The 16565-nt window shown below is 44.9% G+C and overlaps 1 protein-coding gene across 1 annotated transcript in view; it reads left to right on the forward strand.

Annotated features, from left to right (window-relative positions):
• The window catches only part of LOC109904780 (leucine-rich repeat-containing protein 75A-like), a 32559-nt gene extending 19295 nt beyond the window's left edge, over positions 1-13264 (forward strand). The window contains exon 4 of the mRNA XM_031790536.1: positions 7649-13264. Within this exon, the coding sequence (XP_031646396.1) occupies positions 7649-8480 (832 nt within the window). The 3' untranslated portion in view covers positions 8481-13264. The remainder of the gene's footprint in view (positions 1-7648) is intronic.
• The last annotated feature ends 3301 nt before the right edge of the window (positions 13265-16565 follow it).

Below are 16565 nucleotides of genomic sequence, written 5' to 3' on the forward strand. Positions count from 1 at the left end.
GTGCATGTTAATGCCTGCCGGGTCCTCATTGACTCCACCATTCCATCCGTAATTACAGAGGTAGCTAGAGGAAACCTCTTCAATACCTCCATCTCACTGACTAACACTCACGGACACGGAGTCCTCTGCATATAATCAGACCTTTTCTCAAATACTATTTGAAATCATTCAAATACTTTAACTGTTTGCTTGAGTCCGCCTAGAGTGACAGGGGGCAGGCTTTTGGGACTGTTGGGACTATTCCATTGGCTCTCTTGTGCAAGGCAAACTCAGAGCGAGCCTAGCTAAAGTATTTGAAATGACTGCAAATAGTATTTGAACCCAGGTCTGCATATAATGTGTTCTGTGGATCATTTTAGCTTTATCTCAGTGAATCCGGTCTCCGTGCCTCTGTCTCTGTGGTGGAGGAGTCGGGGCCCTTAATGCCTTTTGCCATTGGTTTCATTAGCCGCTAGCTAATTAGCATGGGAGACAGGAGCACTGGAGGAGAGGGCTCATCCTCTCCTCCTCCTCCACTCTGCCTCAGCTCTGGATTGGTCATGACCCCAGCACGCACCGCACACACGCAAGGACACACACATATGGCCACACGCATGTATAGACATGAACACACACACACAAGCAAGCACCGTACACATAAACACACACACGTGCGTGCACACACACACACACACACACACACACACACACACACACACACTGCTGCTTCCAGGGGAAACTGCTTGGCTGAGTTGTGCCAGCCCCCAAACTCCATTTCGTCTTGGTTAAGAAAGTACTGGGACACCTAATGAGTGAACTTTCCCTAGTTAGATACTGAACCACTGGCTTGATGAATGTTGAGGATGGTTTTGTAGTTGGGCCAGTGGCTGACTCGGCCTTAAACATGGAATAGAATTTGTCCTGGAACGGATAAGGATTGTCAAGGTATGAAATGTTGAAAGACGACTATTATTTATAGAAACAAGTTGTGGTTGTGCGTTTACGTTACCAATCTTAAAACCTCTACAGGATTGGTGGGTCCCCCACAGGACTGTTGAGCTAACATAGGCTAGTGCGATTAGCATGAGGTTGTAAGTAACAAGAACATTTCCCAGGACATATCGGATATGGGCAGAAAGCTTACATTATTGTTAATCTAACTGCACTGTCCAATTTACAGTAGCTATTACAGTGAAATAATACCATGCTATTGTTTGAGGAGAGTGCACAGTTTTGAACATGAAAAGGTATTAATAAACTAATTAGGCACATTTGATCAGTCTAAAACGTTGCACATACATTGCTGCCATCTAGGGGCCAAAATCTAAATTGCGCCTGGGCTGGAATAATACATTATGGCCTTTCTCTTGCATTTCAAAGATGATGGTACAAAAGAATACAGAAAAGGCATGTTTTTTTCCTTTGTATTATATTTTACCTGATTTAATGTGTTATTCTCCAACATTCAATTCACATTTCCACAAACTTCAAAGTGTTTCCTTTCAAATGGTATCAGGAATATGCATGTCCTTGCTTCGGGCCCTGAGCTACAGGCAGTTCGATTTGGGCATGTCATTTTAGCCCGAAAATGGAAAAAAGGGGGCGTATCCTTAAGACGCTATTAAATGAAGGTCCTGTGAGGCTCAGTTGGTAGAGCATGGCGCTTGCAACGCCAGGGTTGTGGGTTTGATTCCCATGGTGGACCAGTACGCATAAGTACAAAATGTACGCACTCACTCATGTAAGTCTCTCTGTCCTTAAGAAAAGATTATTAAAAAATATATATACTAGCTGTTGTCTGATAACGTTCTTTAGAAATGAAAGGCTTTTATGCAGTCTATACATTGGAGTGAGGATCTACTGTACAGCCAACTCAACTAACAGCGCTGGTCCCTGCAGCAAGACGGTGTGAACTGACAGTGATGACCGCTGGAAGCCAAGAGAGAACAGATGCTTGGTGGCCACCAAGTAAACAACTGTCAAATCAGGACGCGTGTGTGTGTGTGTGTGTGTGTGTGTGTGTGTGTGTGTGTGTGTGTGTGTGTGTGTGTGTGTGTGTGTGTGTGTGTGTGTGTGTGTGTGTGTGTGTGTGTGTGTGTCAGGCCTACACAAAACAATGAGTGGCAGCTGTAATGATCTGAGAAGTAGAGTTGAATGTGGTGACTGAGATAATGAAGTGAATGGAGCAGTAATGGGAGACAAGCGTAGCTCTGCCCGTCTCCCATAGAGACAGATGACCAGGACAAGGTGACACACACACACACACACACACACAAACGGGAAAAGTGACATCTTTGCTGTCAATGGACGAGCTGACACCTAATACCACACTCATTATATTGCAATGGCACTGCTGTCACTAGGGTTGCGTTATGTCACTGAACAATGGTGTCACCAGGTCACCAAGGGTCAGAGATTTGTATGAAGCTCCACTTGACAGGGATTTTAGAGTGGGTCTGCAGAGTGGAACCACCATACCAGAGATCATCAACTCGATTCTGCCGCGGGACAAACATTTTTTCTTGAGTGGATGGATGGTTAAGGGACTGGAACATAATTACAAGTCATTTGTTTACTGCAAATTGACAGCAAGAAGCCCAACAGATATAACATTTGACTAAAACATAATCACTTCCAACCTTGCTTACATTTGTATACAATCACACATGCTGTATCTCTCTATTCTGCTTGGGACTACTTTGGAACAGATTTCCAAAGGGGGGGGGGGGGCACCATTTTGGGAACCCTGCACAATGCTAATCAATAACAACCTGGACAGGCCTGACACCAGGAGCTTTCAGTGTGTCTCCCAAGTCTCAGACTGCTCTCTTTCACTCTCGCTCCTCATCCGTTAGTCCTTGTTCACGGCCTTTCTCCCTTTCTCCCTTTCTCCCTAAATCCATTCTCTTCTCATTTGACCAGTATGCACAATTCGAGAGAAAAGATGGGGTCCCATTATAATGGTTATGATATGCAAAAGAGGTTGCACCATTAATATTCATTCTCTCAATTTGTATGTGGCTTTGTCTCTCTCTCTCTCGCTCTCTCTCACCTCTCTCCCTCTCTCTCTCTCTCTCTCTCTCTCTCTCTCTCTCTGTCTCTCTCCTCTCCCTCTCTCCCTCCTCTCTCTCTCTCTCTCTCTCTCTCTCTCTCTCTCTCTCACACCTCTCCTCTCCCTCTCCCTCTCCCTCTCCCCCTCCTCTCTCTCTCTCTCTGTCTCTCTCTTTCTCTCTCCCTCTCCCCCTCCTCTCTCTCTCTCTCTGTGTCTCTCTCCTCTCCCCCTCTCTCTCTCTATCTCTCTCTCTCTCTCTCTTCTGACTTAAACTGCTTGGCACTATGTCCTTATTAATCCCATTTCCTCTTCAGACCAGCTACCATTGCCTAGAGGCTGTTGCTCGTCGGCTCCTCTCATTTGCATGTGTGCTCTTGTGCTATCAGTATCAGATCTATCTTTTACACACCTACGACTCTGGATAGACTGGGAGCGTTAGACCTATGCTTTCATATCTAATCTGTGCTCACTGGATTTGCAAAAGAGAATATGCTGTAGATGAGGGACATGATAGCAATGCTAAAGCAACCTTTTATTCCGATATTTTTGATCATGTAAGGCACGGTCCCCAACCATTCTGTCACCCATGTGTAAAATGATACATTGCTCTCGTCGTGGATGACGTTTAACTATAACCCGTACCCGTAACATTGTGAAATGTTGTTTTAACATTGAACTGATTTCAGAGACCATTCCGTTATGACTGAGACTTCTACTGCCACACATACTTCACTTGAGAGGAGCCAGATTAGAGAGAGAGAGGGCAAGGCGGATGACTTGATTGACGAGATTACATCTATTGTCTATCCTTGAGGGGAGACAGTGAAACAAGCTTCCTTTTCAGAGGATCTTCTTCCTTCCGGGCACTCAACAGTGTCTCATTGCACTGACATGTGGCTAAGTTCACAAATGGACTCGTGTGGAATATGGGGCACGCTCCCGCCAGCCATTCGCGCACCAATCCAATGCTTTTAAATGCACGCAGAGGGTTGAACAAGTGGACACTTCGGGAGAAGGGTGCTAGAATCGGATGCATAAATGAAGTCAACTTGCTCATAGAGGAGGAAAGAGAAGAGGGGAGAGTCTGCTCTCTCTCACCTCTCTCACAGGAAAGAGGAGGCGAGAGAAGAGTTGCTACTGTCATCCACTGTGTGCACACCTGCTGTGTTGGTGATAATTAATGAGAGGGAGAAAGAAAGAGAGAGAGGGGGGATAGAATGGAATGGAATGGAATCAAATATAATAGAAGAAGAGATGAGAGGGAGGAATAGATACAGTAGAGGGATGGAAGGAAAACATATCAGGGACATCAGTGATTAGATGAGAGGAGAGGTGACTAGGAGGTGAGAAGGTTAAGGCCTCTATCAGAAAAGGGATGGCCAGGGCAAGGAACCTTGTTGAACGTCAAGTGTGCTTGTCTGTTTAGATATGTCATCATTTTGGATATCGTTCATTAAATACAGGGAAAACTGAAGCCATGTTCACTTCTAAATTCTTTAGAAGTGTTCACTTTGTCTCCAGTTTCATTGCAAAAGGTAAACAATTTGATATAACTGTTTTGATTTACTCTGTTATTATCATTAACACACATGGATGTGATATCATTTATTTGTTATTGGGGTTGAACAGATTCACTGTGTTTTACATTAGGAACTCAATTAATGTAAAACGTCTTGTGTGGCTTAATTGGTATAGTGGGGTGCTTGCAACGCCAGGGTTGTGGGTTTGATTCCCACAGTGGACCAGTATGAAAATGTATGCGATTATTACTGTAAGTCATTCTGGATAAGAGTATCTGCCAAATGTCCATTTTTTGTTAATCATGTAAAGTCTAATTATTGTGGCCTCATGGACATTACACAGGTATTGTTTAGGTTTAATTTCTTGTAGAATATTTGTATGCAGGGCCTTGGCTTGATATTTGTCTCACCCGCATCGATGGTACTGCATGATGATGACCTCACAGACAAGTCACTGGTGTCCCCCTTAATGAGCCTCATCAAAGAGCCTCTGTTCCAACACAGCTAGCTTTCTGCATGCTATTCACAACTAGCAGTTAGCATGCTATTCACAGCTAGCAGTTAGCATGCTAATCACAGCTAGCAGTTAGCATGCTATTCACAGCTAGCAGTTAGCATGCTATTCACAGCTAGCAGTTAGCATGCTAATCACAGTTAGCATGCTATTCACAGCTAGCAGTTAGCATGCTAATCATAACACTCAGTAGAAGAGGAAAACCTATAGTACTGTGGTTCATTTGCACACCCCAAACATCCTTTTAACATGAAACTGCCTATCAAATGGGTGTAACTTAGCTTTAATGTATGTTGTTAGCCAATCTACTCTAGATCGGTCCCCATGTGGTATGTAGTATCTATGCCCCTAAGGTCCTGACTCCTGTCTCTGAGAGGGACAGAACTCGGCTCAGCGTTTGTCTCGTCTAAACCGTGGGATTCTGGTTGGAAGCCAATCTGAAAGTGTGGGATTGATGTCGTGTATATTTTTGTTTATGTTCTGCTTTTTAGATTTGTTAGTTAAAACTATCAGGGGAGAAGTCACAGAGGGAATCCTGAGAGGGAGCCAGGGATTCATCATGAGGTCATAACCCAGGAATCATTGACTTCCACCCAGAGACCAAGAATTACTAGAACGGATATTTAAGTCAACATTCCGTGTTTTGGTGGGCCGTCAGCCATGTGACTGTACTATCAATTGTACACCGTCTGAAGGATTTTCCCGTTCTAGTGATTCCATTTGTTTGCTTTGACCCAATTCCCATAAAAAGTCATTAGCTAGAGAGAAGTTCTGAAAAAACAAAGTTATTAATAACAAAACCAAATCTGGAAGGATTTAGCAGCATATGCGGGACTGCACCATGTCTCAATGTTGACGGATTAGAGCAGAGTGCTTGACCCATAGAATTATAATTATAATGGACATTCACTTTCAAGTCAACGTTCAGTGATAAGTCCCCTTCTAGTAATTCTATGCCTGGACCAACTAGTAAACGAGTCTCTGCTTTGGCTCACATCCTGGCACTACACAGCGATTGGGAGGGAGATTTACTATTGTTACGGTACATTTTGGCGGGGGGGGGGGGTTCTTGAGTAATAATTGGGGTCCGGACCTCATTGTGCCTCAAATGCGTTTGTATTGTTTCCATTTGTACCTGGAAGGCATTCAAGTCTGATCTCACTTGTCCTTTTATTGGGATAAAATGCAGAGCAGGCCTTCATTCTGCTGAGTTCCTTCACTGCCAAGCACGAGACTCTTGCTGTGCTTCTTTTCACCATGTGCTGTGAGCGCATGTCTAACATTTTTACTTTGGAACATTTGTTTGTCGTCTTCTATCCAGACACGCTTCTTTCTTTGTGTCTTTCCCTACTTTCTTCCTAGCTCTCATTTGATTCTGTGGTCGTTGTTAGGGTTCGAGTGTTTGTTTACACATCCGACACACCATACTACACAGATACTGTTCTGAGCAAACAACATTACCTCATTTCCAGTCAGCGTTTTACTGCTTGTTGTAAAGTAAGTAGCCTCGGGAAACCCAGAACAGCTCATAGGAGTGGGAGCCTATGTCCTGTTTCTATAGCATGAGGCAGCATGATGTGCAAGTACACCCCCCCCCCCCCCCCCGGGCAGTGCGCTAGTCTATCGCAGGGCCTTACCCTCAATCCGTCTCCCTAATGCCAAGCAGAGATGCATCAGGTCCCATTTTTACAGTCTTTGGTATGACTTGGCTGGGCATTGACCTCTCAACCTTCTAACCTCAGGGCGAACACTCTAACCACAAGGTCGCTGAGTTGTTTACTGTGTTTTGACTGACGGCAAAAAGACCGTTGTGTATCTCCTCCGAAGTCATCCGAACTCACATTGCCGGAATCATTAAGTTATTATGTGACTCATAGTGACCACATTTCAAAGACACTCCACACCTGGGTGTCACCCACAGTATTAAGACACAAGCTTATGCCAAAACGCGTGAACACTCTAGCTCTGCCACGTAGATCCACTTGTTTTGTTCGTTGAGGTCGGCAGAAAATCTCCCCGTTCACTCTCATTGCATTTGTTTGTGTGGATCATATGGACAGATACGGAAACGCAACACAGACTGGCAGACTGATAAGTATGTATAAACTAAAACCTCTCTCTCCCTCTGTCACTCTCCCCAACTCTCCTTCTCTAATTATCTCTGTGCAAACCTTTCCATGTAAGCGGGTGAACCCATTTCTCACCTCTCTGCCCCTCAGCACATGAAGTGTCAGGAAATTGTGACAACAACAGTATTACGGAAAGTAATGTAATTGGTCTACCTTCCTGTCGCTACGCCTGGGGCTCCTGCTGTCTGTTATCGCTGTCCTTGTCTTATCACAGGCTCTTATAATGGTGTAGTTGTGTAATACCCTTCCTGTCTGGGGGATGTGGCTCTCATTGAAAGCTTAATGCGTCACCCTTATTGTTTTATCGACTATATGATATATGGACCTTTGCCGTGTTTCGTGCTAGGGAAAAATACAATTTGCATACATATTTTGGATTGGAGATAACTGGTTAACACACGCATCCTGACTTGTAACTGATTACTTCTCCACCCCACCCCACCCCCCACCCCAGTCTCAAGGTCATGCTGTCGACCCCTCCCCCTAATGGGACGCTGGACCTTTCGGGCATCCCCCTGACGGTGCGTGACATGGAGCGCCTTTGTGCCTACCTGCAGCGCCACGCGCCCATCATCTGCAGCCTGGAGCTGGGCTTCACCGAGCTCACCGACGACGCCTTCCTCCTCCTCCTGCCCACGCTGGCCGCCCTGCCCCGCCTGGAGACCCTGGCCCTCAACGGCAACCGGCTGACCCGTGCCGTCCTCAAAGAGCTGACAGACAGCCTGAAGGACCCGGCCAGCTTCCCCAGTGTCACGTGGATCGACCTGGGCAACAACGTGGACATCTTCTCCCTGCCCCAGCCCTTCCTGGTGAGTCTGAGGAAGCGCTGCCCCAAACAGGGCAACCTGCCCACCATCCTGGAGTTTGGTGAGAGCCAGGCCAGCGAGCCCGAGGGGAGGGTGGGGGATGATGACGATGACAGGGATGACACCAACAGGACAGTGAGCATGGATGAACTGAGGTCGGAGGTGGAGGGAGAGACGGAGATTGAGGAGATGATGGAAGAGTTGTTGGACTTTGACCTGGAAGTGCAGGGGAAGGAGAACGAGATAGAGGACAGCATGTGGACAATGGAGGAGCAGAGGAGGGAGGGACAGAGGAAGGAGGAGACACGGGGACAGGGAATTAGGAAGATGGTGGAGAGGGCGGAGCTCGAGGAGGAAGACACAGAGAGTGAGTCCTCCCACTTGTCTTGCTCCAGCCACTCGCAGCATTCCTCAAGAGCGGTTGATCTAATGAAGGAGGATGGAGAGAAGGGGACTGATCACGTAGACCACCTAACCTGAGCAAGAACCCCGGTCCACTCTGCTTGTAACTTCCCCTCCCACGTTTTGTCTAGAAGGAGAAGAGAGCAGTACCAGCAAACAGTGAACGTTGCTATAACGTTAGATAACGTCATTGGAACGCATTGGTAACCGGAACTTGTTTTCTGGGTTGGACATCTGGGGGAGGGACTCTGTCATCTCAACCTACTGGAATGGATCCGGAATAACCAACTGATCTGGGTGGACTGTTCGTTCACGGATGTACAGTTTAGGGAGATGACAATCCAGGTTGAAAGAGGAGGAGGTTTGTGATAACTCGTATTGTTGTTTCATTATGAATTAGGATTACAATCCTCTGTAGTAAAGAGTAATAAGACATATTATATATCAAATGTAGAAAATATTGACCTTTTCGAATGTACATGTGAGTATGTCAACACTGAGATGTTTCATTCAGGTTTTACTCCCTGCTCATCCTGTCCTATAGATGGATGAATGCCTATGTGCCTGTCACTTGTTCCCCTCTTGGTGGAGAGACTGTGTATGTCAGAGAGAGAGAGACAGACGACTGATGGATGGATGGACGGACAGACAGACAGACGGGTAGGTAGAAAGGCAGAAGAAGAGTGGTAGACATGGACTGCTTTGGTGTGTGAACAAGATAGCATCTTTCTCTCTGATACTACAGTATGTCTGTCTGTGTATCTCTCTGACCAGCGCTCTCTTCACCAATCCTAACTACCCATTTTTTTTTAATGCATATGCATGCTCCAGTGTGTCGATTTTTTGAATATGAAAGGAAAAGATGCTGACTATAAGGCTCATGATTGTAAAACATGTGAGGGGGGAGTTTGTTGCTGTGTGGAAAAGCAGTGTTTTGGCTAAGGAATATGGCTTAAGCACTATGTTGACAGGAGATATGATGACCGGAGCTACAGTGACAGGAGATATGGTGACAGGAGATATGGTGACAGGAGCTACGGTAACAGGAGCTACGGTAACAGGAGCTACGGTAACAGGAGCTACGGTAACAGGAGCTACGGTGATAGGAGCTACGGTGACAGGAGCTACTGTAACAGGAGATATGGTGACAGGAGCTACGGTAACAGGAGCTACGGTGACAGGAGCTATGGTGACAGGAGCTACGCTACGGTGACAGGAGATATGGTGACAGGAGCTACGCTACGGTGACAGGAGATATGGTGACAGGAGCTACTGTAACAGGAGATAAGGTGACAGGAGCTACGGTAACAGGAGCTACGGTGACAGGAGCTACGCTACGGTGACAGGAGCTACGGTGACAGGAGCTACGGTGACAGGAGGTACGGTGACAGGAGCTACGCTACTGTGACAGGAGATACGGTGACAGGAGATACGGTGACAGGAGATACGGTGACAGAAGATACGTGACCGGAAATACGGTGACAGGAGCTACTGTAACAGGAGATATGGTGACAGGAGCTACGGTAACAGGAGATACTATAACAGGATATATGGTGACAGGAGATATGGTGACAGGAGCTACTGTAACAGGAGATATGGTGACAGGAGCTACGGTAACAGGATATATGGTGACAGGAGATATGGTGACAGGAGCTACTGTAACAGGAGAGATGGTGACAGGAGCTACGGTAACAGGAGATATGGTGACAGGATATATGGTGACAGGAGCTACTGTAACAGGAGATATGGTGACAGGAGCTACGGTAACAGGAGATATGGTGACAAGAGCTACGGTAACAGGAGATATGGTGACAGAAGCTACTGTAACAGGAGATATGGTGACAGGAGATATGGTGACAGGAGCTACTGTAACAGGAGATATGGTGACAGGAGATACTGTAACAGGAGATATGGTGACAGGAGATACTGTAACAGGAGATATGGTGACAGGAGCTACTGTAACAGGAGATATGGTGACAGGAGATATGGTGACAGGAGCTACTGTAACAGGAGATATGGTGACAGGAGATATGGTGACAGGAGATATGGTGACAGGAACTACTGTAACAGGAGATATGGTAACAGGAGATATGGTGACAGGAGCTACGGTAACAGGAGATATGGTGACAGGAGCTACTGTAACAGGAGATATGGTGACAGGAGATATGGTGACAGGAGCTACTGTAACAGGAGATATGGTGACAGGAGATATGGTGACAGGAACTACTGTAACAGGAGATATGGTAACAGGAGATATGGTGACAGGAGCTACTGTAATAGGAGATATGGTGACAGGAGATATGGTGACAGGAACTACTGTAACAGGAGATATGGTAACAGGAGATATGGTGACAGGAGCTACTGTAACATGAGATATGGTGACAGGAGATACTGTAACAGGAGATATGGTAACAGGAGATATGGTGACAGGAGCTACTGTAACATGAGATATGGTGACAGGAGATATGGTGACAGTTGTGGTGAATAGAATAATTCAATCAAGATATTATGTAGTTCAGAGCAAAGTGCTGAATGACAACCCATCTTTAGTAGCCTCGCCTTTATCGCTGCCAGTCATGTAGAGTGAACGTATCACTTATCACCGTCGTATCAAAACGTTTAATAGTATTTTGTTGTGTGGTCACAACAATGCCATCTTACAGGGACTGTCTCTGGGCTACAGCTATAGAACACGCCCTCATTCTCAGTAACTATGTAGCTCTCGCACGGCACATGTTTTCCCATTTGTAACAACGGTCTAATCAAACGCTTTAAGAATTAGGATCATGCGCTTCATCTTCTTTGTTAATTGTATATATGAGGTACCTGATGCCTTTAAGGGCAGTGACATGGGGTTATGTGTCAGCTGAGGGGATTGCAATAGGGTCCAGAGGTTCAACGTCAGTTCTCAGAAGTGTAATTCCTCAACACTATTATCATACCCCCCCCCCCCCCCCCCCCAACAAAGATAGATGTTTGTGCTGATAGTGTGTCTGTTATACTGTATTCAAATGAGAAGACCGTGGATATACTGTATCTTAACAGACCAATTAGAACCACCATTTCCAGGGTCTCATGTCCAGAACTCGATCCACCGTTGCACACTGTTGCCTCGCAAGCACTTCCTGAAGCGTGTATTCTGTTCTCAGGTCTACTCCTATCTGAGACATGTCTTGTTCATTCAAGTCTTTCTTCGTCCGGAGACGGTCCAGTTGAACACAGGGTTGTGTGTATGTGGGTCTATAGGAGATGTAATAGATGAGTACACTGTCTGTATTTGCACGGTGTCCCACTGTGTGTCTCTGATGGATTTCTCTGTGAGAGTGCTTTGTCTGTCTGGGTGCAGTCTCGATGGATTTCCCTGTGAGAGTGCTTTGTCTGTCTGGGTGCAGTCTCTTGTGTCTCGATGGATTTCCCTTTGAGAGTCCTTTGTCTGTCTGAGTGCAGTCTCTTGTGTCTCTGATTGATTTCCCTGTGAGAGTGCTTCGTCTGTCTGGGTGCAGTCTCTTGTGTCTCTGATGGATTTCCCTGTGAGAGTGCTTTGTCTGTCTGGGTGCAGTCTCTTGTGTCTCTGATGGATTTCCCTGTGAGAGGGCTTTGTCTGTCTGGGTGCAGTCTCTTGTGTCTCTGATGGATTTCCCTGTGAGAGTGCTTTGTCTGTCTGGGTGCAGTCTCTTGTGTCTCTGATGGATTTCCCTGTGAGAGTGCTTTGTCTGTCTGGGTGCAGTCTCTTGTGTCTCTGATGGATTTCCCTGTGAGAGTGCTTTGTCTGTCTGGGTGCAGTCTCTTGTGTCTCTGATGGATTTCCCTGTGAGAGTGCTTTGTCTGTCTGGGTGCAGTCTCTTGTGTCTCTGATGGATTTCCCTGTGAGAGTGCTTTGTCTGTCTGGGTGCAGTCTCTTGTGTCTCTGATGGATTTCCCTGTGAGAGTGCTTTGTCTGTCTGGGTGCAGTCTCTTGTGTCTCAATGGATTTCCATGTGAGAGTGCTTTGTCTGTCTGGGTGCAGTCTCTTGTGTCTCTGATGGATTTCCCTGTGAGAGTGCTTTGTCTGTCTGGGTGCAGTCTCTTGTGTCTCGATGGCTGGTTTTGGGAGGAAAGACTCTACTGGAGGATGTTTCGTTGGAACTCAGTCCATATCTGTCATATTGAGAAGATGTGACCATGCAGTTTGTTTCTTTGTATACTTGAATGTTTGGGCATCTCTGGCACCTCTCTCGTCACTGCCCACAGCGCTGCAATTTCCCCTCCCAAACCAGTGGATGATTATTAGTGGAATATGAAAACAAAATAAGCAAAATGTGCCTGAGTTAATGGAGCAAACTAAACAGTTAAAAATACAAATAAACAAATGTTGCGTACTGGAATTAAAGGATTTTATGTGTATGATATTGAGTATATCGTGTATTCATAAGGATCATTCACAGTTCAATGATTCTCTCTCTCTCACTCGCTCGCTCTCTCTTTTTCTCTCTCTCTCCCTCTTTTTCTCTCTCTTTCTTTCTCTCTCTCTCTCGCTCTCTTTTTTTCTCTCTCTCTCTCTCTTTCTCTCTCTCTCGCTCTCTTTTTTTCTCTCTCTCTCTCTTTCTCTCTCGCTCTCTCTTTCTCTCTCTCTCTCTCTTTCTCTCTCTCTCGCTCTCTCTCTCTCTCTCTCTCTGAAAGGGAAAAGGGTTGTACGATTCTAAAAGCATGTCTGTATGCAACTTTGCTCTCTCTCAAACACACAGTCACACTCAAACACTCACATTCACACTCACAGTTTAGGTGATGAATTGGAAAGGGATGTTCTGTGTATTGCCATGAAATGAAAATCAAGTGACTTGCTGTCTTGCCATGAAATAAAAACAATAAATACTGTGTTCTGGAAAACATACCTACTCCTTCTTTTTCTGCATGTTTTCTTTATTATAATATCAGTCTTTACCCTCTTCTTGGACTCATTGTATTGTAACCGATTATGAAGAAAATGCCTGAGCAGTGAGCTGCAGTAAATAATCCCTAATTCTCTGCCTGAAAATATTTAGGAATGTTGCCCTGGACTTCAGCTCCAAATTTCCTCCAAAGCACTTTTACCAGAATAACTTCACGTATATTTTGTTTCAGTGCTATTTCTTGGATAAATAACTAGAGCAGTCTGTCTTTTCCCACTCACACAGTCAATGAGCAAACACTTAGACGTACAGTTTTTAGTTGGCAACAGAGTTGGGAGGTGCTGCTCTGCTGACCCCCGAGCAGACCAGTTGTTCTGTGACACAGTCAGGGTTTTCTGAGGCGATCTGGGTCATCACACACTAGGTGGCCGCAATAACCGTAGCTAGTTTCCTTCGCATATGTTCAGATATACAAATTCAGGACAACCCCAGATGCCTTCTTAATGGAGGGAAGAATATATATATATTTTAACTTTATTTAACTAGGCAAGTCAGTTAAGAACAAATTCTTATTTTCAGTGGGTGGGTTAACTGCCTGTTCAGGGGCAGAACGACAGATGTGTACCTTGTCAGCTCGGGGGTTTGAACTTCAAACCTTCCAGTTACTAGTCCAACGCTCTAACCACTTGGCTTCCCTGCCGCCCCTCAAAGTGGGTACTTCAAGGGAAATTTGTGAGTGCCACTTGCTAGGAAGCAAACTACTCCAACTGAACTACGCCAGATCCGATATTGATAATGATACACATTTGGGTCCCTGGTATTAGATTGACATCTAGTGGTCACTTTTGGAAACATCATAAAACTGAAAACAGAGCGACTGCCAATACAAAGCTAAATCTTGTTTTGAAAATAACCTATGTGGCATCGATATGAGTCAGAAACTAATTTATCCTAGCTCTGCATGGGACCTGATTGTAATGCCCATGGTCAATTTGGTTTGACATTTGATGATATCCCTATGGGGGACAGAGATCATCAGTAAATTACACATTGTCAATGACTTAAAAACCTTAAACCAACTATAAATTGTAGAAATCCATATACAAATATTGAAAGCATTTAATGAGACAACTAAAATATGTGCAACATGAAAATATTGTCCCATTTACATTTATTGTAATTTATTGACGTTCCATAATTACCCCCTCTATCCAATGTCAAACTAACTTTGCCACAGTCGCACACCAGCTGGTTGAAGCTAATTGGCGAAAGAAGTTCAAGACACAAGACCTGGTTAGACTGTTTCAAGTTATCGAGAAGGGTGACTAACTGTGTACTGTTTTGGCAGAGTGAATGAACAAACCAAAGACTGCTTGCCAAGTGCGAACAAACACAAAAGAGACATCCACATTAACCCCCTCCCCAAGGCAACTCTTGCACGAGGACGTGAGCAAAGACGGGACCGAAACAAGAACAAACTTTGAGCGCTCAAGTTCACGGTGGATATGTACAAACTCATTAGTGATGTTTGAGGCTCTCTCTCACCAATTGATAGTACAATGTTCAGACATATACTGTATTTAGGCTACATTGTGTGTGTGTGTGTGATATGAGAGGTTGGAGACATTACAAAGAAAAACTTTTATAAACAATGGCAACCCTGCCGTGTTACATTGAGCCTTACTGTTGGCAAGCCACGTTAGTGTCCATCTTTCGGCTGTCACAGAAGCACCTCCCATGACTTCACTCCTCGAATTTCATCTGCAGTCGATTGTTTCTGCCTTACCACTCAAACAAGCCCATTACCTTGGTGATTGAGACGTTTTAGAGCCAATTAACCTCACTAGATGGGTCTGCCCTTGGATCTGTCAGCTCATACAAATCCATGGGTATCTGGCTGGACACGGGACTGTAATTCCACTCACACCAATAATCCTCAAGCAAAGGTCAAATCTGGAACAAATCCTCATTCACACACTGCTAAACACACGCTGGTTTGATTGACACTACTCCCCATGCTGGATTATGGCGATGTCATCTACAGGATGGCCCCAAAGTCCGCCCTCCTTTAAACTGGACTTACTTTATCACTCTGCCATACGCTTTGTCACTAGTGATCCAATCCAAACCTGACAGATATGGGTAGATTGTAGAATCAAAGGACCACTCAAATAGGAGGTAAAATGTAAGTGCTGGTAGGCCGGTAGTAACCACTACAAACTGTCAGGTTAGAACTACAAGGAATTCCAGTTTAAGGGGTTTTAATGGACAGAAAGTATCCACACACACACATACAGGTCTGACCACTATTGAAACTGACAGTTTATGGCTGTTTAGCTGCACGAACAATAAATCATCAGAACAGCAAAAGGCCTCATGCAGGCAGACGAGTAGCAGGAGGGAAAACGTAGTGCTCGTCTGGATAGGAAAAGCAAGTTTCTGCCCTGTCCATGCTGGGGTCTTGCACTGAATGTCACGGGAATCTAGGCTGCTGATAGGCTAACATAATAATACTTGGTGTGACCTTGACCAATAAGAACTCAAATAAGTGTAGGACCTTCTGAATGGGGGCTGAGCTGACTGGCAAAAAAAAAACACAGGTAGAATGTGCCCGAACACCTAACTGAAGATGGCCGTTTTAACAAAACCCATCACTGTGACATGCTAATCCATTGACTGGCCATCCCTACACGTATGACGTCAAACCCACAGGCTCATATTAATATACAAATCCCATCTCACTACTAAGACTCCCCATCACCAACAGCACCCTGAGATCCAGCAATTACAGAAACCTGCCAATCCTCAAGTCACTCAGTATCTTTGGTGAAACTGATTTTCAATTCTCCGCTGCTAGAGACTGGACCTTCCTTATAAAAAACCTGAAACCAAGCTGTTTTGTGTCCATTGGTACTTTTAAAAACAAATTCTAATAGATTGCCTAATTTCAGTTAATGTGACAAAACAACAAAGTATACTGTAGAGAATCATTGTACCATCTAAACCGTATTTTCCATAGCCAAAAATATTGTATTTTCAGCCATTTGAAACTGGTGTACAATATCAAAAGTAAAAGACGCAAAAATTAAACTTAAGCACATCAAGCATAGAAATATACGCATAGAACATATATACTGCGTCTTAGACTTTTTTTCAATTTGAATGACAGATCTATAACTCACATTTCTATGTGAATTTGGTCGGGTCGCCCAAAAAGTTACACATTGCAGCTTTAACTGATAACTGCATGTTTCCCCCTGCCTCTTAAATGCTGCCTATTGCTGAATGTTTTACT

The sequence above is a fragment of the Oncorhynchus kisutch genome, linkage group LG15 (assembly GCF_002021735.2).
Source record: "Oncorhynchus kisutch isolate 150728-3 linkage group LG15, Okis_V2, whole genome shotgun sequence".
NCBI lineage: Eukaryota > Metazoa > Chordata > Actinopteri > Salmoniformes > Salmonidae > Oncorhynchus > Oncorhynchus kisutch.